At 41.6% G+C, this 22398-nt stretch overlaps 1 protein-coding gene across 9 annotated transcripts in view; it reads left to right on the top strand.

The window, feature by feature from the left end:
* LOC137103871 (netrin receptor UNC5D-like) overlaps positions 1-22398 on the top strand; it is a 131938-nt gene that overhangs the window by 94823 nt on the left and 14717 nt on the right. For 6 of the 9 annotated variants that reach the window (XR_010911611.1, XM_067484605.1, XM_067484604.1 and 3 more), the window contains exons 5-12: positions 8159-8333; positions 9383-9550; positions 11626-11790; positions 12125-12157; positions 14014-14199; positions 16644-16793; positions 17598-17816; positions 18514-18598. Coding sequence is in view for 8 of the 9 variants with exons in the window: in XM_067484605.1 (XP_067340706.1) it covers positions 8159-8333; positions 9383-9550; positions 11626-11790; positions 12125-12157; positions 14014-14199; positions 16644-16793; positions 17598-17816; positions 18514-18598 (1181 nt within the window). In the remaining variant the exon portion in view is untranslated. The remainder of the gene's footprint in view (positions 1-8158; positions 8334-9382; positions 9551-11625; positions 11791-12124; positions 12158-14013; positions 14200-16643; positions 16794-17597; positions 17817-18513; positions 18599-22398) is intronic. The other 3 variants (XM_067484607.1, XM_067484606.1, XM_067484608.1) reach the window with 3 other exon arrangements.

The raw sequence follows: 22398 nt of genomic DNA, 5'->3' as shown, positions 1-22398 counted from the left end.
GTGTAGCTTTAACGTGTTAACATACATCCCCACTGACACTAAACATTTTGCTTCCTATTTAGTTGGATTGAGTGAAAGACGCAAGCATCTAAATTATTATATTTCACATTTTTGAACACAAGAAATATGTGAACTAGCCGAATTTCAGCAATTCCTTGAGCCTTATTCCAACTGGCTATGTTGTTGGTTCTGTTGCATTCCTTTCAGATCAGCATGAGCTCCTTCCATGAGACACACAATGCACATTAAAGTGTGTGTGTGTGTGTGTGTGTGTGTGTGTGTGTGTGTGTGTGTGTGTGTGTGTGTGGGGCTGTGCACGCACGTGTTTGTGCGTGCGCGCGATGAATGATTCAAATCACACAAATGGAGCATTGGTTTACCACCAGTCTCCCACATGCATTGTGGTCATCAAATAGGCAACTGCTCATGCATTCATTAATGTGACTGAAGCTAACAAAGAGAATGGTAATAGTAAATAATGCAGGGATAAATCCAGCTCCCTCTAGTATGATTTGCACTGAAGGAAAAAAAAAAAAAAACCTTACATGCATAGTTGGAGATGGCTGCACTTTTCTCTTTTTGTCACTTTAGGCATTTCTGAGAGGTTAAATCCGTTTTTGTAAGCAGCACTGTGAAATTTGGCTCAGGGAGAAGCTAAAGCTCAGCTACAGTTTGAGTTTTAAGGAATCGAGGTCACGATGCACTGTGATCTGTTGACTTCTGCTGGAAGACGTATTTGTTTCATGACATTTACTTGCATTTTTTTTTTATATATATATTTCTGCAACTTGCAACAGATCCCCAAATTGATGCTGTTATTGTTGTTGTTAAAGAAACGAGAACAGTTCGTTTTCATTGCGGACCCTCCGTTGAAAAGCTGCAAGTAAAATGAGTTCCTACTTTGCATGCTGTTGTAACACATAAATACTGTAGAGCCGACTTTACAGCTTGAAATCTCCTTACGTCACTGCACTGTTCATGTTCTCCGTGACAAAACACTAACAGTGAGCGAGGGGGCAACTTTATCGGAATCTTTCTGTAACTAAGCCACCTGGGAGTTTACCGGGCTTCTGTGTAGGATGTTAATGAAAATCAGAGAAGGCCATTTTATCTGTCCCATACGTGATCGAGGCAATAATCCGTGCACACAGTAAGTCAGACCACAGAGGCTGCAACTTAAGCCTGCTTCATTTTACTGGTGACAAGAGATGAGATGGCTAATTAGTTTTTTTACTTGGCTGTGTTTTTTTAACAACATAGATTCAAGTTTAAAATAGGTATTCATTTTAATGTTGATACTTTTGTATCGGCATTCCATATAAATATATAAATATTTGCATACAATAAAGTTAATCTCTTAATAATTATTTTAAAAGCAATGCAGATTCATACCTGGTGCAGTCAAATATGAACCATTAAACACATAGTATTTCTTAAAGTCAGCCTAAAAGGAGCTGTCAGTCACAGGTCCTTCATCCATCGGTGCATTATATGGGGGGGAAAAAAAAGTGGTTGTGAACATTATTTTAGCTGAGCGTAAAAAAGTGTTGAACAAATTATTACAGAGCGTGATGTGTCTTTGTTGTTGCTCAGCTGCTCAGCACTACGAACAGGTCCGACCATAAGAAACAGCCTGTGATGGTGACAGGACGTGCACAGGTGAAACCCAAACTAACCAGACAAAGTGTGCAATGTAACAAAAACACAAACCTTTTTCTTTTTTTTTTTATCAGGTGTGAAAATGCCCTTAGATTTTTTTACAACCTTTATGGAAACTACAGTGTCATGTCATGTCAATAAATAACTGATTCATTATGTTTTTGACACATCCCAGCTGAGCTGAGTTTGAGTATGAGTAAAAGACAAAACCTATTATATTTATTATACACACGAAAAGGAAACCAGGTTTCCTATAACATTGCAAAGAAACCACCAAGATATTAGGAGCAACTAATCATCAAGTCTTGCATCTAATTTTATTCATTGGGAAACATAATATTCCTAGAGACGGTGGGGACATAAATGAAGGACGTGACAGAGGCTTACCCCCCTCACCTCTAGAATATGCCGCTGTCAAATTTGGAGGGCTCATTTGTTTAAGGGGATCTCGTGAAAATGCTGAGAAAAGGCCATACATGAGTGAGGGGAGATGGGGAGGGTGCGCACATGCAGGGAGGGAAAGGAGGAGGCTGCTAGAAACTCAACTCTAATTGAATCAGATGGAACAAAACCTACTGCAATGCTTTGTAATTGTCTTCGTGTCACTTTCACTTCCCATTTAAATCATTGTAAATGTGGGTCATTACATTCACTGTCAGAATAGCTGAGCGTTTAGGCCGGATGCATGGGGGAACTGGACTTGAACAGGACGGCGTTTTTCTGGGCATCAGGTTTAGGATGATACCTTTCTAGAAATAAACACACACTCCTACAGGCCTTCTGGTTCTCTCATCTCAACATCTTCAAACAGCTTGAAGCTATCAGAAAAGTGAAATTCACGGATCCCCTGCTGACCAGTTGATGCTGCTTTTCAATACATCCTGAGCACATTTTATTTGCTCTCTCTCCACAGGTGAGAAATGAACCGTTTAACTAAACAGGACAAAAGTTACAGGGGAAACTTTTACAGGGACACGGTGCGGATCCGTTTTCATTTTTAAACGGTCAGCGCTGTGACCTTGACAGCACCCCAAACACCAGCAGACTTGCCGTAAGGCCTGGTCGACTGGGTTAGGTGCAAAGTAGTTCAACACTGGATGCTGCTATCTAAGTGGAACAAATTTGCCAATTAAGCAAATCCGTTTCCTGTCCTCCCCCGGCACTGGCTTATCAGGCTCATTGGAGTCTGTCCTGTCCCTGCCTTCTCATCAGCATGTGCATCTCTCTATCGCTTTTCCCCTGAAGGGAGACTCCAGGAGCAACACTGAATGCAGATCACACGCTATACAAACACACTTTACAGACTTCCTGCAGTGCACTCTGGAAGACAGTAAAGGAGGGGCAGAGTGAGAGAGAGAGAGAGAGAGAGAGAAATCAAGACGACAACATGAGACGGAAAGAGTGGCCACAGTACAAGAACATTATTTTCATTTACTTTAGCGTAACAATGCAGACACAAGAGCTCTGAAAAGAAAACTCTATTGCTGTGATCACAGAAGGACTATAGAAGAAGACGGCGGCTGAGGCTGAAGCTTAATGAAGTCACACCTTCCTACTTGTTCTGTCCACTTTCTCCTCCCGAAGGGCCTATGGTTTTTACAACAATGCGATTAGGAACCTGCTGCTTCCGCTGCTCGGTTTTCCAGCGAGGGAGCTGGGAACTCGTTTGGGGAAAAAAAATAATAAAATTCCATAAGCTTAAATGTGTGAAATGTGACACAAAAGACATATTTTGTTTGGGGGATGGCTGCAGCACTGATTCACTCTTCCCTGCGAACGCATACACATTCTCATCACACGTTCAAAAATATCTTTGTTGCTAGAACTCACAGAATGGGCTTTTTAAGCAAAGACAGAACATAAAGCAATAGAGTCAGCAGTGGGATGAAGGACACAGCATCCCAAACAATTCAACGGCACCGCACAGAGGGTGAGTGAATGATCCGTAGTGAAGGGCAGATCGATGCCACGGGAATCGATACTTCAGTACTCAAACACCAAGCGCTTGATATCAATACCAACTTAAAAAGAATTGATTGGAAAGTTGTTGTCTTTTTAAGTGCGGTCTCGAGATTCTAGCAGACGTACAGCGCTCTTAAATACTTCATACTTGAGCTAATCCTGGTGAAATTAGAAACCCAGGAGTTCACACAGCAACTGCGTCCTTCCTCCCTCCTTCAACTCATTGCTTATTTTATTTCATTACTATTCCATTGATGAAGAAATTCCAAAGATATAAAAAGTTACTTATACCGCGGTTAATGTGATGAGGGGTCACGGGGTTTTTGTTACAGTTTTTAAATTTAGATAGATCTGTATTAAATAGTAATTATTATTATGAATGTTAGTTCACTAATAAAAATGAGTTCACAAAATAAAAAAATGTTCACCAGCTTTGTATGTGCGAGAGACGACATAACTGATTCTACTATCAGGTAATTCCTCGCCTGATGTTACCTCGCACAAAATGTATCCAAATGAGTTTCAAGGCAGTGACAAATATAGACTTTAAATTAGCATAATAACAGCCCTGGTATTGAAGTTAACCCTATAGAACAAGAAGAACAAGTTGGACTGGCAGAATCCAATAAGTGCTTCATATTACAAAAAGAGATTAAAAAAAAAGGTGAAAGTAGAGGTTGAATATCAAGCAGCACGTTACTTATAGAACTGTCTTAAAATCCAAGTAGCAAAATGATTCCACATAAAATCACTGGTCACATTTGCCGACCACTTTTAATTATTGTTAAGCACTTAAATATGTGGGGATACTTTAACCAAATGATAAAACTCCTACGATTAAATTAAACTTTATTGCCTTTGCACATTGTTATGGTACAAGGTGACCAAAATGCAGTTAGCATCTAACCAGAAGTGCTTTTAGAAGCAGTGCAAACAAGATGGCAATAGTCTAAAAAAACAGCTCACAGAAAACGTGTGCAATGAGGGAGGCAGGTAGGTTGTCCAGCATCACCTTGGCACACAGTACTTTCAGTGAGCTTGAGCCGAGGTTTACAAGGAGCCCAGACGATTCAGTATCTCACCTACTGCATCTGTGTATTTACCGCATACTGTACCTCTACATAGAGTGAAGAGCATGTTGCGTGAAATCTACCAACTACTGTAGCCAGGTTTTTTTTTTATTCTAATCCGTTGTGTGTGGAGCAGGTTTAATGCTCACATCTGCCACCTCTGGAGTCATAAGTGCTTCCTTACTGGCAAGGATCAAACCTCGTCTAGATTCCATTAACTTTAGTTGGCATTGCATTAATAGGAAGTTAGAAAAAGTTTGATTGTTTGCTCTCCGTCTAAAAAGATACAAGGGCTATAATTTCGTTGACCCTAATTTCAGACATTAGATCTCGTAACATATCACAGATATGTGATAGATTTTTTTTTTTCCTTCTTTACTGTAATGTATAATTAACTAGGCACTGGGGGTGGACAGCCATACACCTCCAATATAATAAAATATAATGCAGTTCAATTCCTCTGCAATATACCTGCCATAATTGAGCTTTCAGTGTTCGCTTTTCTTAGGACCTTGTCAGATAATTATTGATTCAGCTCAAGGGTAAGATAATACATTAATTGTATTTTGTTGTATCATACCGTAAAGGATGCTAGTAATTTTGCCGGATGAGGAACGCAAATTTAATGCACAGCAAAGTGTGTGTGGCTTCATTTATTCAGCTCGTTATTTTTTCACGACACTATGTTACAAGTTATGTGTAATTGAAAAAATATATATATAGTTTTATGTAATGCAGTGTAGCCCATCTTTAGACTTTGGCTGTAGGCAAAGCATTAGGGTTTACTCTGAATTTCCTGAGGTGACATATTATCCTCTAAATGTTGAAATATATTTAATTCTAAAACATAATGGTTAAATCTCGGTACCTGTCAAGTTCAATTTTGGCACTCGCACAACTGCGTCCCATCTGAATATGTGTCGGGAGGGGACAAAGGGTTAGGGGTTAATTATCAATTCAGCATCCAGCTCGCTTATTTAGAGTGGCCTGCAGTAAAATACTTCTTAGTTTGAGTTTAGTTTTTTTAGTTTTTTTTATTAAATAACTGGAAGTGCATTTACAAGTAATTTGATATACTCAAACTCAGAGCCCTGAGTGTTTCAATGGTTATAAAACCGACCTTTCGACGCTGAACTTGCATAATTGCACACTGTATGTGTACTTATGTTCTTTGAATAATGTTAGTGACCAACTTCACCCCTTTTTAATTAAGGCAGCCTTTTTCCCACATCACAACAACTCAGGCACTTTAAATAACATGCGGTTTTTGTGCTTTGTTTGGTTGAGTAAAAATTTTCAAGTAAAGCAATAAAATACTGGAAACTATAGTGTGACTCTTTGCGCTAAATGTGATTTATTGCTTGTTTAACACCAGATAACCTGTCGGTCAGTTTAAAAAGTCCTTCGCCTGGTTCAGCATCGGTATCACTGTGTTATACTTCTGCAGTTTAGGCTCATTTCTGTCATCCCTTAATGACAGAAGCTGCAGAGAAGGCGATAAAGCACAATTCCCTCCTTCACAGTTACTAGGACCATGTTCAGTTCGAGAAGGGAAATGTAAATTCAGAGGAATACCAGCTCAGCAATTCCAGACGTTAGACTCTACAGTATATCTATCTGCTGTATATAGATAGGCTGATATACTGATAGTTTTACAGTGCTCGAGGCAAAGGACAGGATTAAAATGCAATTGCATACATAAACATTTAAAGTGCATACAAATCATGAAATAAGCGAATTTTGAGCAATTAACAAAAGAAAATCGCATCGTTTTCTTTCCGCTGTGGAAGGTTGAAACTGACTGCCTCCATAATTGAGTAGATTGATGTCAGCAGCTGTGAATGTAATGCAGCATGGATGGCAACACAGGGCTTCATTAGACACTGAAGGTGTGAAAGAGTGAAGGCAAGAATATAAAGAGAAGGACTGATAGAATGACTGATGTGCCCCCCCCCCCAACTAGGGCTGGTCTTTTTGTTTTCAAAGCTGTGGGGCCACATGATGAAAAAAGTTAAATTAAAGGCACATGATGAAAGACTTCTTGGGCCATCAAAAGGAGGGGGGGGGGGGGGGGGAACGCTTGTGACAACACGACGCCTGATTTATTGATTTCTCAGCTCAATTTTTTTCATCCAGGGTTCTCTCGAAAAAAGCAAAGCAATCTGTGGGTTTGCTGGCTGTTGTTATATTCCCCCGGCAAATGGACACTCTCAACAAACACACACACTTGAGTACAACCCCGTGCACAAACACACGGAGGTCCCAGTGGGGCGGAGTTTTTAATCCTCAAATACACTGCCATAAATCAAACTCCACTCCCTCATGCCCAGCTCGTCGCTCTCAATGAAAAGCTCAAGCCAGTGGCACATTAATAGCAATTTACAGGGCCAGTCATGCGAGGCGAGGAGCATCAACAGAGCGTCCTTTATTTTGTAATTCCTTATTACTTTCGCTCACTACACGGCCACTGAATTGGTAACGGTGGAGGATGTGACCTACCTACTGCACCACTCCCTCCGAGTGGATGTTGCTCGTGTGACACGCTTCCCAAAAACCTCTAATCTTGCAATCAGACTGTGTCGTCTCACTTAGAGCAGTAACCGAGTAGACCATATGTAGTGATGCTGACAGGTGTTGTTTTTTCAGACTACGCTAAATAAGCTCTGTGAATAATGCAATTCAACAGCACCACAAATAATTAGAAACAAACAAAAAAAACGTTTGTCTTAAACTGTTTTAACAAACGTGCATGACGGTAGGATTTACACCATTTTCAATTCAGAATTCTATTTCTGGATATTTGTCTTTAAAAAGCCTTTTGAGCGAGGCTCAGCCCACCGACCAATCACAACAAATTCTGCACTTTCTGCTTCTATCTAAGCAGATTATCTACGTTTTACTGATTATAGTAACTGTGGCAAAACATGTACGGTAATTAATAAAAACAATAGCGTCAACCATCACTGTGTACTGACAGGTGGTTAACCAATATTGATACATCAGCATTTATTAGTTCATAATATTTTTATTTAAAACATTTTAAATTAGGTGTCTGTATTAAAACCACTAGGTGGTAGTAATGTTGTGGCTGGAGTATACTTTACGGAGTCTCACTAGCACTAGCCCAAGTTGCACACTTTAATGCCAAAGCTCCACAAAACTCCTGTTTCATAGTTGCACCCTGAATATCGAATACTACATATAATGACATTTTAAACTGCCGGCTAAAAGTACTGGATGACGTTTAGTTAAATTATTTACTCAACCCCCAAATTGCCTTTATTGTTAGACATTTGTGCCTGAGAAGAGAAGAACCGATGCTATATTGTAAAAGTTACTCATCAATCATCGTAAATCCATCATGAACAATATTCTATGTTGGTCAATAAAACTATTCCACATCTTTGAATGTGTTGATGTCTATAATTGGAATTACTAATGCACAGCATTTTGTCTGTTGTTTAAAGGTGGAGTGGCTGAAAAACGATGAGCCGTTGAGCTTGGATGGTGTCATTGTTACAAGGGGAGACCATAGCCTCATCATCTCAGAAGCCCGTCTCTCTGATTCGGGAAACTATACCTGTGTTTCCAGCAACATTGTGGCCAAAAGACGCAGTGCCACAGCTGCAGTTGTAGTCTACGGTAAGACATCGAATTCCAGATAGGATTTGCCTTATTGTGCAAATGATGTTAGGTTCTAACTCCGTTTTGCAAAGACACAACAATGTCCGACAGCTTTTGGCCTGCATCATAATATCAGTTTCCATTACAGAGTCAGGCTGTCAAATTGGCACCTCGAGCAAATTCCCCAAAGTCATTAACATAAAAAGCAGTGCTCGGCCACAGCGTGTGGCCTTTTATCACACGAGAGTCTAATGAGCAGGTAATGGGCAAGTGATCCCTCATGTGTAAAAACAAGACGACACAGGCACAATATTTACAAGAAGTCAATTATTAATGATGGAAAGAAAGCGACATGGGCTGTCACAACTCCCCCCCCCCTGCTTTTATCTGCCAGCACTAAACACCTTGTGTAAAACATATAGCTGCAGGCCAGCCGACGCTGTTTGGAGCATTTTTACAGCCCAGAGGAGAGCACCGCTGAGACAAAGGAGAAAAAGGGAAATCATAATGTCACGCTAGCACTGCCTCCCCTCACAACCGCTGAAACACCTTGTTAATTGCAGTGTTTCCGGGCTCGTTTTACTGACCTCTCATCCTGTTGGCTTTAGTTATTTCAGCCAGGACATTTAGCTGCTGTAGGAATGCGTTTGATACTTTCTGACGTGCTGTAGCTGCAACCCATCAATCATTAATTTCCATAATGCTAATGATGTCTCTGACAGGCTTACTACTCCCAGTAGCCTCACACTCTGGAATAATGTCAGAGTAGTAGTATTTCTTCTTTTTATATAATGTCAAATGAGCTGATTAGTCAATCATCCTGCCTTTTTTCAGGCCTCATATTCGTGAAAAAAGTGCACAGAAGCAAAGACACCATCAATCATCTTTTTTTTCCTGATAAGACTCTCTACTGTCACCTGCGAGTGAACTCCTTTGATGCAGTCACTCCGGTGCTGCTATGTTTCACGACAGAAAACATATTGTTAACCACAGAACGTAGGCCATTTTCATTCACGCACCACAGCATCTATTTCGTCTCTTTCTCTTCCTCCCTTGGCCGCACACAGTGAACGGTGGCTGGTCTTCGTGGACAGACTGGTCCCCCTGTAATGTCCGCTGTGGTCGCGGTGTGCAGAAACGCTCCCGCACTTGCACAAATCCTGCTCCTCTCAACGGGGGAGCGTTCTGCGAGGGCATGTCGGTGCAGAAAAGCACCTGCAACACCCTGTGTCCAGGTAAGTCGCTGTTTGTGCGTAGGCTTAGAAGTGACTTCAGTGGTGCAAGCACTTGACAGCAGTGCATTGGTTTTGGGAAAAAAGTGCCACAGTTGGATTAAATCACTTATTTGCTTTCTTGCCAAAAGTTGGATAAGAAGATTGATACCACTCCTTTATCTGTCAGTTAAATATGAAGCTATAGCCTGCAGGCGTTAGCTTTGCATAAACACTGGAAACAGGGGAAAACAGCTACCCGGGCTCCAAACACATCTTTGTGCTGGCAACACAATCCACGTAGCTGCACTTCTGAAGCACACAAAATGACACATTACACTCAGTATCAATCTGTAATTTCACTGAATGAGATATTTCATTCCCTACGCACTGTACTGTATGTAAAGAATGTGAAATTGACCTGGGGGCAGCACCTTGTGAGGTACGCACTCAGCCTGCGATGGCGGTTGCAACAAGTTACTGTACCTGCATATCTTTTGTTTTGTTTGACAACAATTTTATTTCGCTCGTTCAATTTAATGGAGATGGGCAAAGGCAAGGTGGCACTCGTCTACTGACCTTCTGAGGGGAGGCTTTTCCGAATCATGCTCTCACCAAAAGAAAGGCAGCGGGGATCCACACAATATAAAAAAAAAAAAACAATCATCACAGTGTCACATACTGACTTTAAACTCTATTACACTCATTTTGCACTTATTGTCAGTATCAGTACACATGCATTATGCAAATTCTCATTTGAAAATCTTCCTTGTAGATGAGATTTGTTATATTGTTTATATTCAAATTTGTTCTCTCTATTTACCCATATTTAATTTTTTAATTTCAAATTCTTGACTGGTTTATACAGTTGTGTGCTAGGCCAAGGGAGGGTTGAGCACAGAACCAGAGATTATTGTTTTTGCGCTTTGTCAGGATTTGTCAAACGAGATATGACATGTTTATCAGATTTTTTTTTTTTAAGTTTGCACAGGACCAAAACTAGCTGTTCTCTTCTGCTTGCAGACTTTCTGCTCAGTTAACTTCCTGCTGCCTCCTTCTCATAGACTTTTTGGACGAGCCTGAGAGTTGTATTGATCATCTCGTTTAACTCTTGGCATAAAAAAAGTATATTTCCCAAAATGAAGTTGTTTCTTTTAACAAAAACTGCTGTTTGAAAGCCCACTCCTCCATCCAGCTCCTCCAATGCATCAGCATAGGTTTCCCTCAATTAAGAAGTGAATTCTAAGAGTATCAATGTAAATGTTAAGAAAAAACGAGAGATTAAACAGAAAGGAGCATCTGCTTGAATGCATCACACAGCTTCAGTTCTGACTGTGACAGTGGCTTTTATCTAAAATATAGTGCAGTGGACCTTTTTAAAAAAAGGGTGAATAAATAGAGAGAGGACACGAAGAGATGGGTGGAAAAAAAGGATGAAGAGAACCTGAGAGAGAGAGGGGGAGAGAGAGAGAGGGAGAGAGAGAGCAAAACAAACAGCAGAAGTTTAGGTTGTGGGACGAAGAGTGGAGCAGCAGTTCCAGTTATCAAAACTGCTGTGTAATCTGCTCTGCCCAAGTGTTTTTCTTTTTTTCCTAGAATAACCCAAATTTATGACTTCAACCACAGCAACAGAATAAAGGGAAACTCTCATCAGGTTTATGGGGAAAAGTTATCAGGAGAAGACACTCTTCCAAAGTACACTCCTCCAAATATTATCTCCTCGTTGCCAACTGCCTCCTTCTGAAGGATTCTTTCCGTGCATCGAAGCTTGAACACAAACAGGGTATATTTGCTTTTCGATTAGCAAGAAAAAAGGAGAACTTTTAGAGCATTTGGAGGTGGAAAGAAGACTGAGAGTATGGTACTGTATAACCTGTAAGTAAGACAGCATAACATTTAGCAATCCCAGGAAGAAAAGGATTTGTATACAGTTAGAATTACAGCTGTTACCTTGAAAGTCTTTTAGTCGTAAAGCGATGCTAAAAGACCCTTTCTAGGTTTGATGTGTGAATCTTTTAAATAAGGATGACAATGCCCTGTGTAAATCCAATCTGTGTCCTTGAACTATGAAACATCTGTATTTGTGTCTTGTCCCTCAGTTGATGGAAGTTGGGGAGAGTGGAGCGTGTGGTCTGCGTGTAGTTCAGACTGTGAGAGGCAGCGCAGCAGAGAGTGCACCGCTCCGGAGCCCAAACATGGAGGACGGCTGTGTGACGGCGTGGCGCTGGCTACAGACAACTGCACCGGCGGCCTTTGCACACAGAGTGGGTAACATCACCACCTATCTCCACTTCTTAATAGGGAGAAAAAGATCCCTGATGTTTGGTGTCAGCTCTACGGTGTGCAGTGACTGTGTCATTATAGATTTGCTGCTCATAATTTTTGGCAGCCTGAACTAGATCACGATCATCATTGCAATCATGCTCATTACCAGCAGCCTCATTCGTCTTCATTAATCAGCCGCCCTACATACATAACATACGGCGCGCATACTGTAGGCGTGGATGCGAGCGCACCTCGTAATTAAATCAACAAACGCTTCTAGGTCGGAAAGGTCGGAGGGAAATGTCAAATTCTGATGTTTCTCTGTCTTTGCAGATCGAAAGTTGCTACACGATGCTAAGCCACAGGGTGAGTTTCTCCTCGGCTTCAATGTCTTTCTGTTGTGTAATTTTTATTCTTGTAGAAATCACTGTGAGCAACCATGGGCTGAAAAAACACGCTTGATTCTCTTTATACAATGACCAAAGATGCTGGTTGGCCAAAGGCTGTTTCTGCTTTTCAGAAGGTCTCACTGCTTATTATAGAGTGTCATCATCACCATAATAAATTACTTATTTTTGTTTGATTTCTTCTAGTTGGCTCCAGGCTATACCTACTTGTTCTAGTACACCACACTACTAGACATGGACGTTCCATTCAAAGTGTTTTTTATCTAGAGGCCTGACACCCCAAACCCTTTTCTGCAGGTGTTTGGTTCATTGACATTGGCGAACTGGCGGTAAATGAGATACATATGTCTGACTGGCAGATCAGCCTTAAAATAAACAGATCTTTAAATAGATTTTAATGGCTGGTGTATAACCGTGGTGTGAAAGGGGAAAAAAAAATCTCCCTGACAGGTATGGTTCTGAGAAATAACACATTTTGCATGATTCACTGTGAATTCAGCTGCACTTAAAATAGAAACCAGCGATAATTCAGACACAGATGTATTAACAGACAGGTACCATACTTACTTTTTGTGAATAATGAGTGGGGAATACAAGCCATGCAAGTCTTTTGGATGCACGTGTGAAAGCTGATAAGAGGGGAAATGAATTCACGTTAAAAACATCCAGTGTCCGGGGTGTCTGGATGTCTCCACCTGCAGATGCAGCCAGTGAGATTGTGCCTCCACTCCCACTCTTATACAATTACATGGTGTATGTTGGATCATGTCGCCCTCGCTCCATGCAATGCTGTTGAAGGGTTGTAAAAAATAAAGCTACACTTTTTTTGTAGTAGATGTACTATAGTATCATTACAGGTTTGTACTTAACTATTAGGAAATAATTTTGTTTCTGAGAATATACTTAAGTTTCCACTAATACCAGTGATACTGTTGTCATTTGCTGTGGTGCAGTATTTCCTTTATGCATTATCGTAACGAACCACGCATGTGTTGATCATTGCTGTGTTGCTTGTGCAATGAAAAATCAATTTGATACCTACTAAGCCACGGGCACATGTTCTCCTTAGTTGTCCTTTAACACAGTTGTATTTTTTGTTTGTCAGAAACAGGAAAACGAATGGCTGCCAAAAACTTCCCAAGCCCTCAATTAACCCGCAACTGTAGCTGTTAATGCCGCTTTGCATATTTTGTCAATTTCTCCTCATTTGAGCTTCAGGCTGCTTAGAGGATTTCTTAGCATGTCCTGTTTCGTCGCAGATCTCATTATCTTTCAACAACAAGCTAGCCGCCAGTTTATTTCCCACTCATTCTTTGTCTTTGTGGAGTTGGATGCTGCAGTACTGGTGGGACCAGATAGAGCATAATCATTGCAGATGAGCTAATTTAATGAATTGGTTTTGTCACATTATCCCAGTGGAACGCAGAGTGCCTCCAACACCAGAGCCAAGTAGTGTTTGAAATGACAGTCAGGTGCTGGGTTGATTATAATCACCTACCTTCCGAGGTTCCTCATTAGTAGCTTTAACTCTCCAGAATGGAACCATGGAGCTGTGTATCAGGAGGCAGGGCAGGCGAGGAATAGAAAACAAAAAGGCGCTAAAGTAGTTTGAAACCAAGGTAGGCGCGCCTCCAGTAGAAGACTTTCACAACTCAGGTGATTTTTCTCAGCAACACAGATTTTCAGTTTATTCTAGGAATAAAATACTCTCCTAGCCTCCTAATTAAGTGTAGTAGACTTAAAAAATAAAAAAAGTGAAAGCAAAAAGTTGCTGAAAAATGTGCTTCTCTCTCTTCCTCGCTTAAACTTTCCAAGGTGTGGAGAACAGCAGTGATGTGGCGTTGTATTCAGGCCTTGCTGCGGGGGTGGTGACAGTGGTGCTGCTGATTATCGCTGTCACTCTTTATCGAAGGAGCCAGAGCGAGTATGGCGTTGATGTCATCGACTCCTCCGCCCTCACCGGCGGCTTCCAGTCCTTCAGCTTCAAGACCTCTCGTCAAGGTGAGCCAGAGACTATGAACCTCATAACTGAACGAGCCCACTTCCCCTACGTACTGTACCGTGGATCAGCCTTCAGCAAAGGAGAAAACATGTGAATTAATAATGGGATTCTAAAGCTTGCCAGTGTAACGAGCTCTGTGGTTAATTTGCTAGAATCTGGTGCTATGCTGGATAATTAAATTAATGAATTAAGACATGCACGCTGTTTGACTTGTGCGTAATTACCCTAAGACAACTCATAAATTAGAGAGTGGATTTGAAACCAAACTATCATTCCTGCTGCTGTACGATAGTCAGAGGCAGAGCTCCTGTAATATCTCCTGCAGTTCAACCCAAAGCAGACTCTGCCTTCATCTCATTAAAGTGTGTGTGTGTGTGTGTTTTGTTTTTTGTTTTGTTTTTTTATTAGATTTTTAAAAAGTGCCCCCACAGTGGAGCACAGTGGGTTCCAAGTGTTATGGTGTGTGTTTTCAGTTCATCGATTTGCTGATCATAATTGAAATGTGAAGATTGGCTTAATGTATTTTGTTTTATACAATAGCCCCTGCACAACCCAAAACACAACACTGAATAGAATGTAAATGAAACCTATATTTCAGTGTAAATTGTGCAGTGGCACGATGTGGTTCTGGTTTTATTGCACTTCATTCTCATTGTACATATATTTACCTAATAATAGTGTGTGGAATTTTATACATGCAGCATAAATGCAAGCTAGATGGTTTCATACTGACAGGATATGTACATACAGCAAATATGCATAAGCATAGTAGCGAAACATACATTTCTTTATATTTGGCTAATTTTCTAAATGCTGTAAATGTCACAGTGTCTGTACCGTTTCCATTTTGTTCACTGGACCATTGTGGACATTCTTGCTGTCTGTGCTGTGGTGCACTAAACGTCCAATATCACAGAAATTGCAGCTCTATCTGTAAAGCACAGCATGCATTTATTCCTTTATTGGAAAAACCAATATGCCCTAAGCAATAAACGTACATGGAAACTTGGTAATAAACACATTTTGTGTTCTTATACAATTTTACAATCAAGCTATACTTACATACATATATTACACTCACTTTCCTTCTAGTGCCTAAGGAAAAGTTCATCTCTCATCAGCACAGTGTGTCACTTTGTAGTAATATATGCTCTTCTGGTATTAAAACTGTAATTCATTAGTGTTTGTTAGTATTCTTTTCTTATTTATTTGTTTTATTTTTAACCCCATGGAGCATTTGTGGTCACACGTCTCCAAATGTAAAGGCACCAGAGCTGAGAAACATGGGGAGTTTTGCCCCACGGACTGAGGCATGTTTTTACCGGGTCGCCACAGCAACAGCTCTCAGCAGGGCATAATAAAGTTCATTTTGATAATATAGCAAGAGGCAGGGAAAGCTTTAATCTTGGTCCTTTTTCCTCACGATGGAGGGAGTAAAACAGCCAAGCCTCCATAAAATCCAGCATGTCCTGCCCTCCTTACATGCTGCAGGCTGGTGTCATTGCTACAGTAGTTACACTGCAATCATATCATTTCACCTCTTTTGTGCACGCATATCCTGTAACATGAGTCAGTGTGACAGCTTACCTAATTCCTGACAAAATAAATCGGCAATTTACATTTCCTGGTTCGTTAAGAGGAGCCACGCCGTTTACTTAGCGGCATCTTCCGTTGTCATTTCATGCTCGCTGGAACAGCTGTCGATGAGTCATAAATCGCAAAATAATTTCAGTGTGCAATGAGCAGATTTATCTTATCTGTAATAACGTTCTCTGTTTTGTGTTTTCTGATTGATCGACACAGTGCTGTGAGCCTGTGTTTTATTTCCAGTGCAACATATGTCTGTAATCTGTACATGTAGCTACAGCAACATCCTCTGCCTGCACCTCATGAAGGTGGGTAAGTACAGCGAACTTACTGCTTACTTATTAGTAACCGTGTGCCTCCACAGTACTTCCGGATACATATTTGTTGCAATGAGCAAACTTTGGGGAATAACAGAAGAAGAGGGGAAGCGTTTGCTTATTGTTATCAACAACAAATATGTATTGTGGGGGCACCGTGGGTTACACCTATGTTACTAATAAGTACAAAGCAAGTTCCCTGTACTGACCCTGGAAGTCACAGGCTGTAATCAAAAGCATTACTGGAAAATGTAATAAATAAATAAGACGTTTCAGTGGCAACGTTTTAGGTTGAACAATAAACTGTGATGTCACCTTAAAGCATGTTACTACACCCCAGTGTTGTTTTCTTTTTTAATTGACATTGTGCGCCATATCTTTTTGGTGACGGTATCATAACAATAAAAATGACTTGTTATGACATACGCTTTAGGTTTTTAATTGACATGTCAGTCTCGTTCAACCGCTAGAACATGTAAATGTTGCTTAAAGATGCTTAATTGTTGACAGTAATTTCTGCTTATTTGTATGTTTTTCAGCCAACCCCCTGCTCATTAATTCATCCCTGCAGCCTGATCTGACAGTGTCGCGTACCTACACCAGCCCCATGTGCTTTCAGGACTCCATTGACAAGGAGCTGATGGCCGAACGCTCACTCCTTGACCCGCTGCCTGATCTCAAGGTCAAAGGTCAGAAAACAGAACTGTTATGAAAGCCCGCATCTGTGGTAGTTGGCTATTTTTCCAAAGGCAAGGTGAGAATTCAAGAGTAATGTACAGCTCTGCAGTTCAAGTCAAAAGGGAAACTGCTCATGACCTCGGAGGGCCTGCACAGATTGACCATTCTCTAAGCCACATTCTGCTCTATTGCTGATGCTACCACCTCTCAACCTTTCTTTTTTTTTTTTTTTTTATTCTTGCACAGCACACATAATGTTTACAGAGATGCACTGCAACAGTTCACGGCTCAAAAGTCGGGATAATTCTTTAAACAATAGTTACTTGAGTCAGACAAAAGCAGGAATGAGCTGATGTCATCAATATACTGTCTCTCCGTGCTTTTTGTACGTTTGCAACTGACTCATCTTACAATGAGACTTCCGTAAAAGGAGCGTTAAATACCCACTACTGAAAGAACTACGGCTAAGGCAGCGTGGTTCATGCAAAAAATGGACGTCACGAGAATAACAGATGCATTTGTTCTAACTTGCCTCGTAAGTACGAACAAAACACTGAGATCAAACTGTTATTGCATTATAAACCCTGTTTGGCTGCTTTGCTGTATTTCAAACAGTGTGTATCACAGCTGATGTTATAAAAGGATGATGTTTTGAGGATGAAGAAAAACCAATATATTTTACAAATATACCGCTGACTGGAATTGCTGGAGTGCAAAATCCCTTGAATCTGATCTAAGGGCAGGGCAGAAGTGCCGCAGAAACATTTAGTCTTTTTCCGGTCTGATGTGTGTGTGATGTTTCGTTGTACCTCTAGGGCTGGCAGAAAGGGCAGAGTACCATGTCATGTCCCACCCTCAGACATTTCCGAGAGGCCTGGCTCCAGACTACAGGGGAGTTTCAGTTGGGACGACGCTGGGCAGAAAAAGCAAAAACCTTTTTACTCCACAAGTCTCTCTGCCTCCCAGCAGGCCTCTCCACAGGGCAACCGCAGTGTTTGGTCATGCTGGGGGCAGGCTGGTGGTCCCCAACACAGGTGAGCCCACTGCAGTTACATTTTCACTGGTTACTTTCCTGCAACACAGGAACCAAAAAAAAAAAATCACATCGGAGCTGAAATCTGTAACTTGATACGGGTCATCTAGTATTGCACTTTGAAGATGAATATATTATTTTACTGATGTGATGAACGTAGACAGCATTGGCATTTTTCACCGACCTGTGTCTCCTAACAAACCAAATCAACCAGTTCTCAGAATATAAAAAGTGTACAGGGTGTTCTACTCGATCAATTAAATTAAATCTTTGAGACATACTTTTTACACATACGTGTTTCAGTTGAAGTGTGTGTGTGTTGCAAGGGCTTGTAATGTAAACCTGCGGTGTCTCAATATTCAAGTGACAATTGGCCTACATTCATCATCCTGTCCCTCGAGGGGCTTTGTTCTGCTGCAGCGTAGATTGGCAGTAATTGTTTATCATACAGCAGAATCTGTGCATGTGTGTCTGCGAAAGAGACGAGTGCGTGTGTGTGTACGAAAAAGAGACTGCTGGCAGGATTGATTCACTAGGCCTCTGGGACTTGCCTTCGCCACCTTTTTCTCGGGGCCATAGCCTCTCTGGCTGTCACTTTCGGTAAAGAGACCCGACAACTGAGCAGGTGTGTGAGTGTCGTGTGCGTGCACGTCCGGCTATGTGCTCACTGGGTTTTTGCATACCTCCCCTCCCTGCAGGTATCAGTCTGTTGGTGCCTCATGGGGGGATCGCAGAAGACACTACCTGGGAAATGTACATGATCATCAACCAGCAGGACAGCAGGTAGGGGACTCTCACTGAGACGGTGCAGTCTGCTTTTCAGGCTGCTCTCTTTTAATCTTTCAATCCATCGCGCTGCATCTCTCATCCCTCTGCCTGCCGCCTCGCTTCCTCCTCTCATTGCCGAACATGCGCCACAAAGATGCACGGATGCACGCAGACTGCACACACGCACACACTAACACACACACGTGCAGACGTATTTCCACCCAGGATGAGGTCTTTGCTCATCTTGCAGACACCACGAGGAAGGACATGGTCTGTCACAAATACAGCAGCTGGAGGCAAATTGCATTACTGCCTTAAGCAAAAGTCTCAGCAGACAAAGATTCCCGTTGCCCGTTTTGAGGTTATAGACATAAATGTGCCAATATCTCTTTACATCATGACTGGTTAGACTGGTGAACTTTGTAATGTCACGGTGATGGGTGATATTGATTTTGTTTTTGGTTCAGTAGAACGTGATATGCTGCAAAGTTTAGACGAGTATTGCCTGCCAGCGGGAGTCTATGTCTGTAAGTTTGCCATTGAGATTTGCACAAAGCTGTTCCTCAAGGAGACAATGGTATGATAGAAAAGAACCATTTGAAAAGGAGTCTAGAACTTTGGACTTTTTTTTAACAGAGCTTCAAAAGTCAGTTTTTTGACATCATCTTGATTTATAGCAGACAGTATCAATGTGTCAGTGTGTCTGTGTGAAACCCTGCTAGTGAGAGATCCCCTCCTCACAGCACAGCTAACCACCTGTGCTCCTTAATGAAATTTGATTTCTACATCCAAGGGAGACTCAGATGCTTTGTGCCATCACAGATTCAGCTGTCATGTCATCCCACTTTCGACCCACCCATTGAGTGCATGGGGTCATCGAGGTGAAGATTCAGATCAAAGGTCATATATAGGTTTGTGTCTCAGAGCTCAGCTAGTAGGCTGGTTGCACACTCCCCTGCCTAAAGTCTCCCCTATTCACCCAGGCGTCTGCCCTCCAGGATCCTGCTTTGCTCTGATAAGCCTGATGCTGTTTACTTCTCTGGCTGGCGTCTAAGAAGCTGCAGGAGCCGTGCACCACTGAGCTGTCAGTCAAAGCCTATCTTCTGACAGCCACAGAGTCCATGGAAGAAATTGGATCCTTTCTTCCCATTCAAACCTCGGCCATCTACATAAGATGATGCTTTCCTCTTAAGAATAGGAATCGATCAGCTCTGGCTCGGTTTCAGGGGCTCGCAAGAGTTTTTGTCCGTCCTCTGGGCTTTACTAGCTTGTTTTGTGTGTGATCTTCTCTAGCGCAGCAGGGAACCGTGGGTAGTCCAAGGACAGAATCATGGTGTGTGGCAAAATACGCCTGATGTGATGTGACTCACACAAGGTTGAGTGAATGAGTTCAGCAGTATCATCCTCCTTTTTGAGCATACTTTATAAGGAGGCAACTACTACTCTGAAGTGCCAGTCATACTTGCCTCAGACTGTGGGCTTATTTTTTAAACTTGGCTTGTGTTTGTTCTTGATGTCATTTCATTTGTTCTGTCCTGCCAGTTTGAACTGAACCAACTAGCACCAACTCCATGTTGTGCTTTCACTTTCCTAAGCCACAATTTTTCCGAAATTTATATTCAAACCTGCCTTAAGGAGGTCATATTGTGCTTTTAAGTGAACGTGGTTGTGGTGAACGTGTGACTAAAAGCTTGACGTAGGATAAGTAGGTGACCTTTTTTTTCCTACGTGCCGGACAGAGATTTTAGCTCTAAACACTCTGCAGTGTTTACTAGTAGTTGCTGAGTTTGTCTCCGGTTTGGTGCTGGACATATACACAGCACAGTGGGGTTTTAGAGCTCTTTCATGGGAAACAACTGCCTGCTGCTGCAGAAAACAACACTAATGGAAAAGGAGAGAGTGAAACGTTGGGCTGTAAAGTCAAAACGGAAAATGAACAGGGTGTTCTGCAAAGTCTGGCACTTATCTCTGGTGGGTTTGTCTCTATAAGTGTGTTTTATTTTACACATTTGATTGGCGCAGTTGCAGGGTTTTTTGCCTTTATTTGATGGTCTGAAGTGGAGAGGAGACAGGAGAAGAGAGATGGAAAATGACATACAGCAAAGGTCCCGAGACAGATTCAAACTCAGGATGCTGTGGCCACATGCAACAGCTATCTGGCTACCAGTGCTCCCCAGAAGAAACGTGTTTGATACAATATTATCATACATGCCCACACTTTACTTAAGCTGTGAAATTCGTATTTTGAGTGGAATTTTCCAGATGGACTCACATTATTTTACACATCAGTCTGTTTACAGGTCTCAGTTGTACTCCTTCATAGTTGAAAACTATTGAATGGAGCCTTTATCAGGTCCTGGGGGAGCTGTGAAGTCCTATTTTATTGGCTACCTGGCTCTGTTGAGTACTATCATTTCACAAGTTGGCAGTAAATAGGACTAAGTCTTGAATAGAAAGCAGCACCAAAGCCAGGCTATGAATACACTTCAAAACGTGTCATAATGTGGAGGCTTTTGTGACCCAGACCCTGAGGTTTTGGAGCATTTGTTGTCCCTTCATAATGATGACTTCATGAAATGCTGCACGGAGCAATGACATTTTGTCACTGTTTTTTTTTTTCTTCTTTTCTTTAGGTTTCACTAGTAGTTGTGTGTTTGTTTGTAATTTGAGAAACTGAGCCTTTATCTCGAATATTAACTCGGTTATGGCACTCCAGTTTTCAAGCATAGCTATAAAAACTCTATACTGCTGTGAGAGAGTTTGAAAGACTGTCAAACACTAATGAGGCACTGTCAAGATGTAATTTATAATTGTGGTGGGAGCAGAAAAATATCCCATGAATGTCACGCTGGCACTGTATTATGTGAAAAAATGAAGCCGACATGTTGTGTACACTGCATATATGACTTTACTAATAACCCCAATCTACTATCTCCACTTCAGCCATTATCTTGCAGTGATAATTCTTTGTTCTCATAACCACAATCAGAGATAGTAAATAACCATCTTTAATCTTAGCTCACAGGCAATCTGGCTAATAACCATTGTCTCAGCAGCAGGTAACCTTGGTTTCCTCTGAGCCTGGAGCTGATTAGCACAAAAGTGCAGCTGCAGGGCCGCGGTGCTGTCTGGATGTGTGATTTTTATTTTCAGATGGCAGATCATAACCTCTTTTAATTTTTTAGTGTTGATTGGTAACAGCATAATAAAGAATACAGTCTCAGACAGCACAGCACCAGAAACTGTAAAAATAACGGGAGGAGCCAAACAAAGTTAATACGAGTATACACTTTGTTGCATGTGCATGTTTGTGTGGCAATAGGTTCTATACTGTGGGGTTAGACAACTATTGGATTACTTAAGTGACTAATTGATACTGTATTTTAAAAGCATACTGACTTTTTGGATATGTGTATATACGGCAGATGGTGATTTCGTGTGTGAGTGTGTGTGTGAAAATAATTAACCTTGTTCTCACTTTGTTGGTGTGTGTGTGTGTGTGCATATGCATGGTTTGTCTGAGCTGCTGTTGTATTAATGATGCTGAGAAATCCCCACACTGCTCCACTGACAACAGCCCCAATATCGTGTCCTGTGTATGTGAGGTGTCCAGCCAGGCCAGCTGCATGACTGATGGTGGTCCTATCGATTGCTCTCAGTCTTCAGGGCTTCCAGCCAAGATTGGGCTCCTGGCCAAGAGCCGCTTGGCCCAGCTAATCTGTCACCAGGCCGGCCAGAGCAGGCTTCATAAGCTCCATCGACCCACGATGCTCGCACGCTGTGTGCTAAAGCCTGTCCTCCCCAGCTTCACTGTC

The sequence above is a fragment of the Channa argus genome, chromosome 18 (genome assembly GCF_033026475.1).
Source record: "Channa argus isolate prfri chromosome 18, Channa argus male v1.0, whole genome shotgun sequence".
NCBI lineage: Eukaryota > Metazoa > Chordata > Actinopteri > Anabantiformes > Channidae > Channa > Channa argus.
Note: the sequence above shows the minus strand (reverse complement) of the source record. Positions and strands in the feature narration are given on the sequence as shown.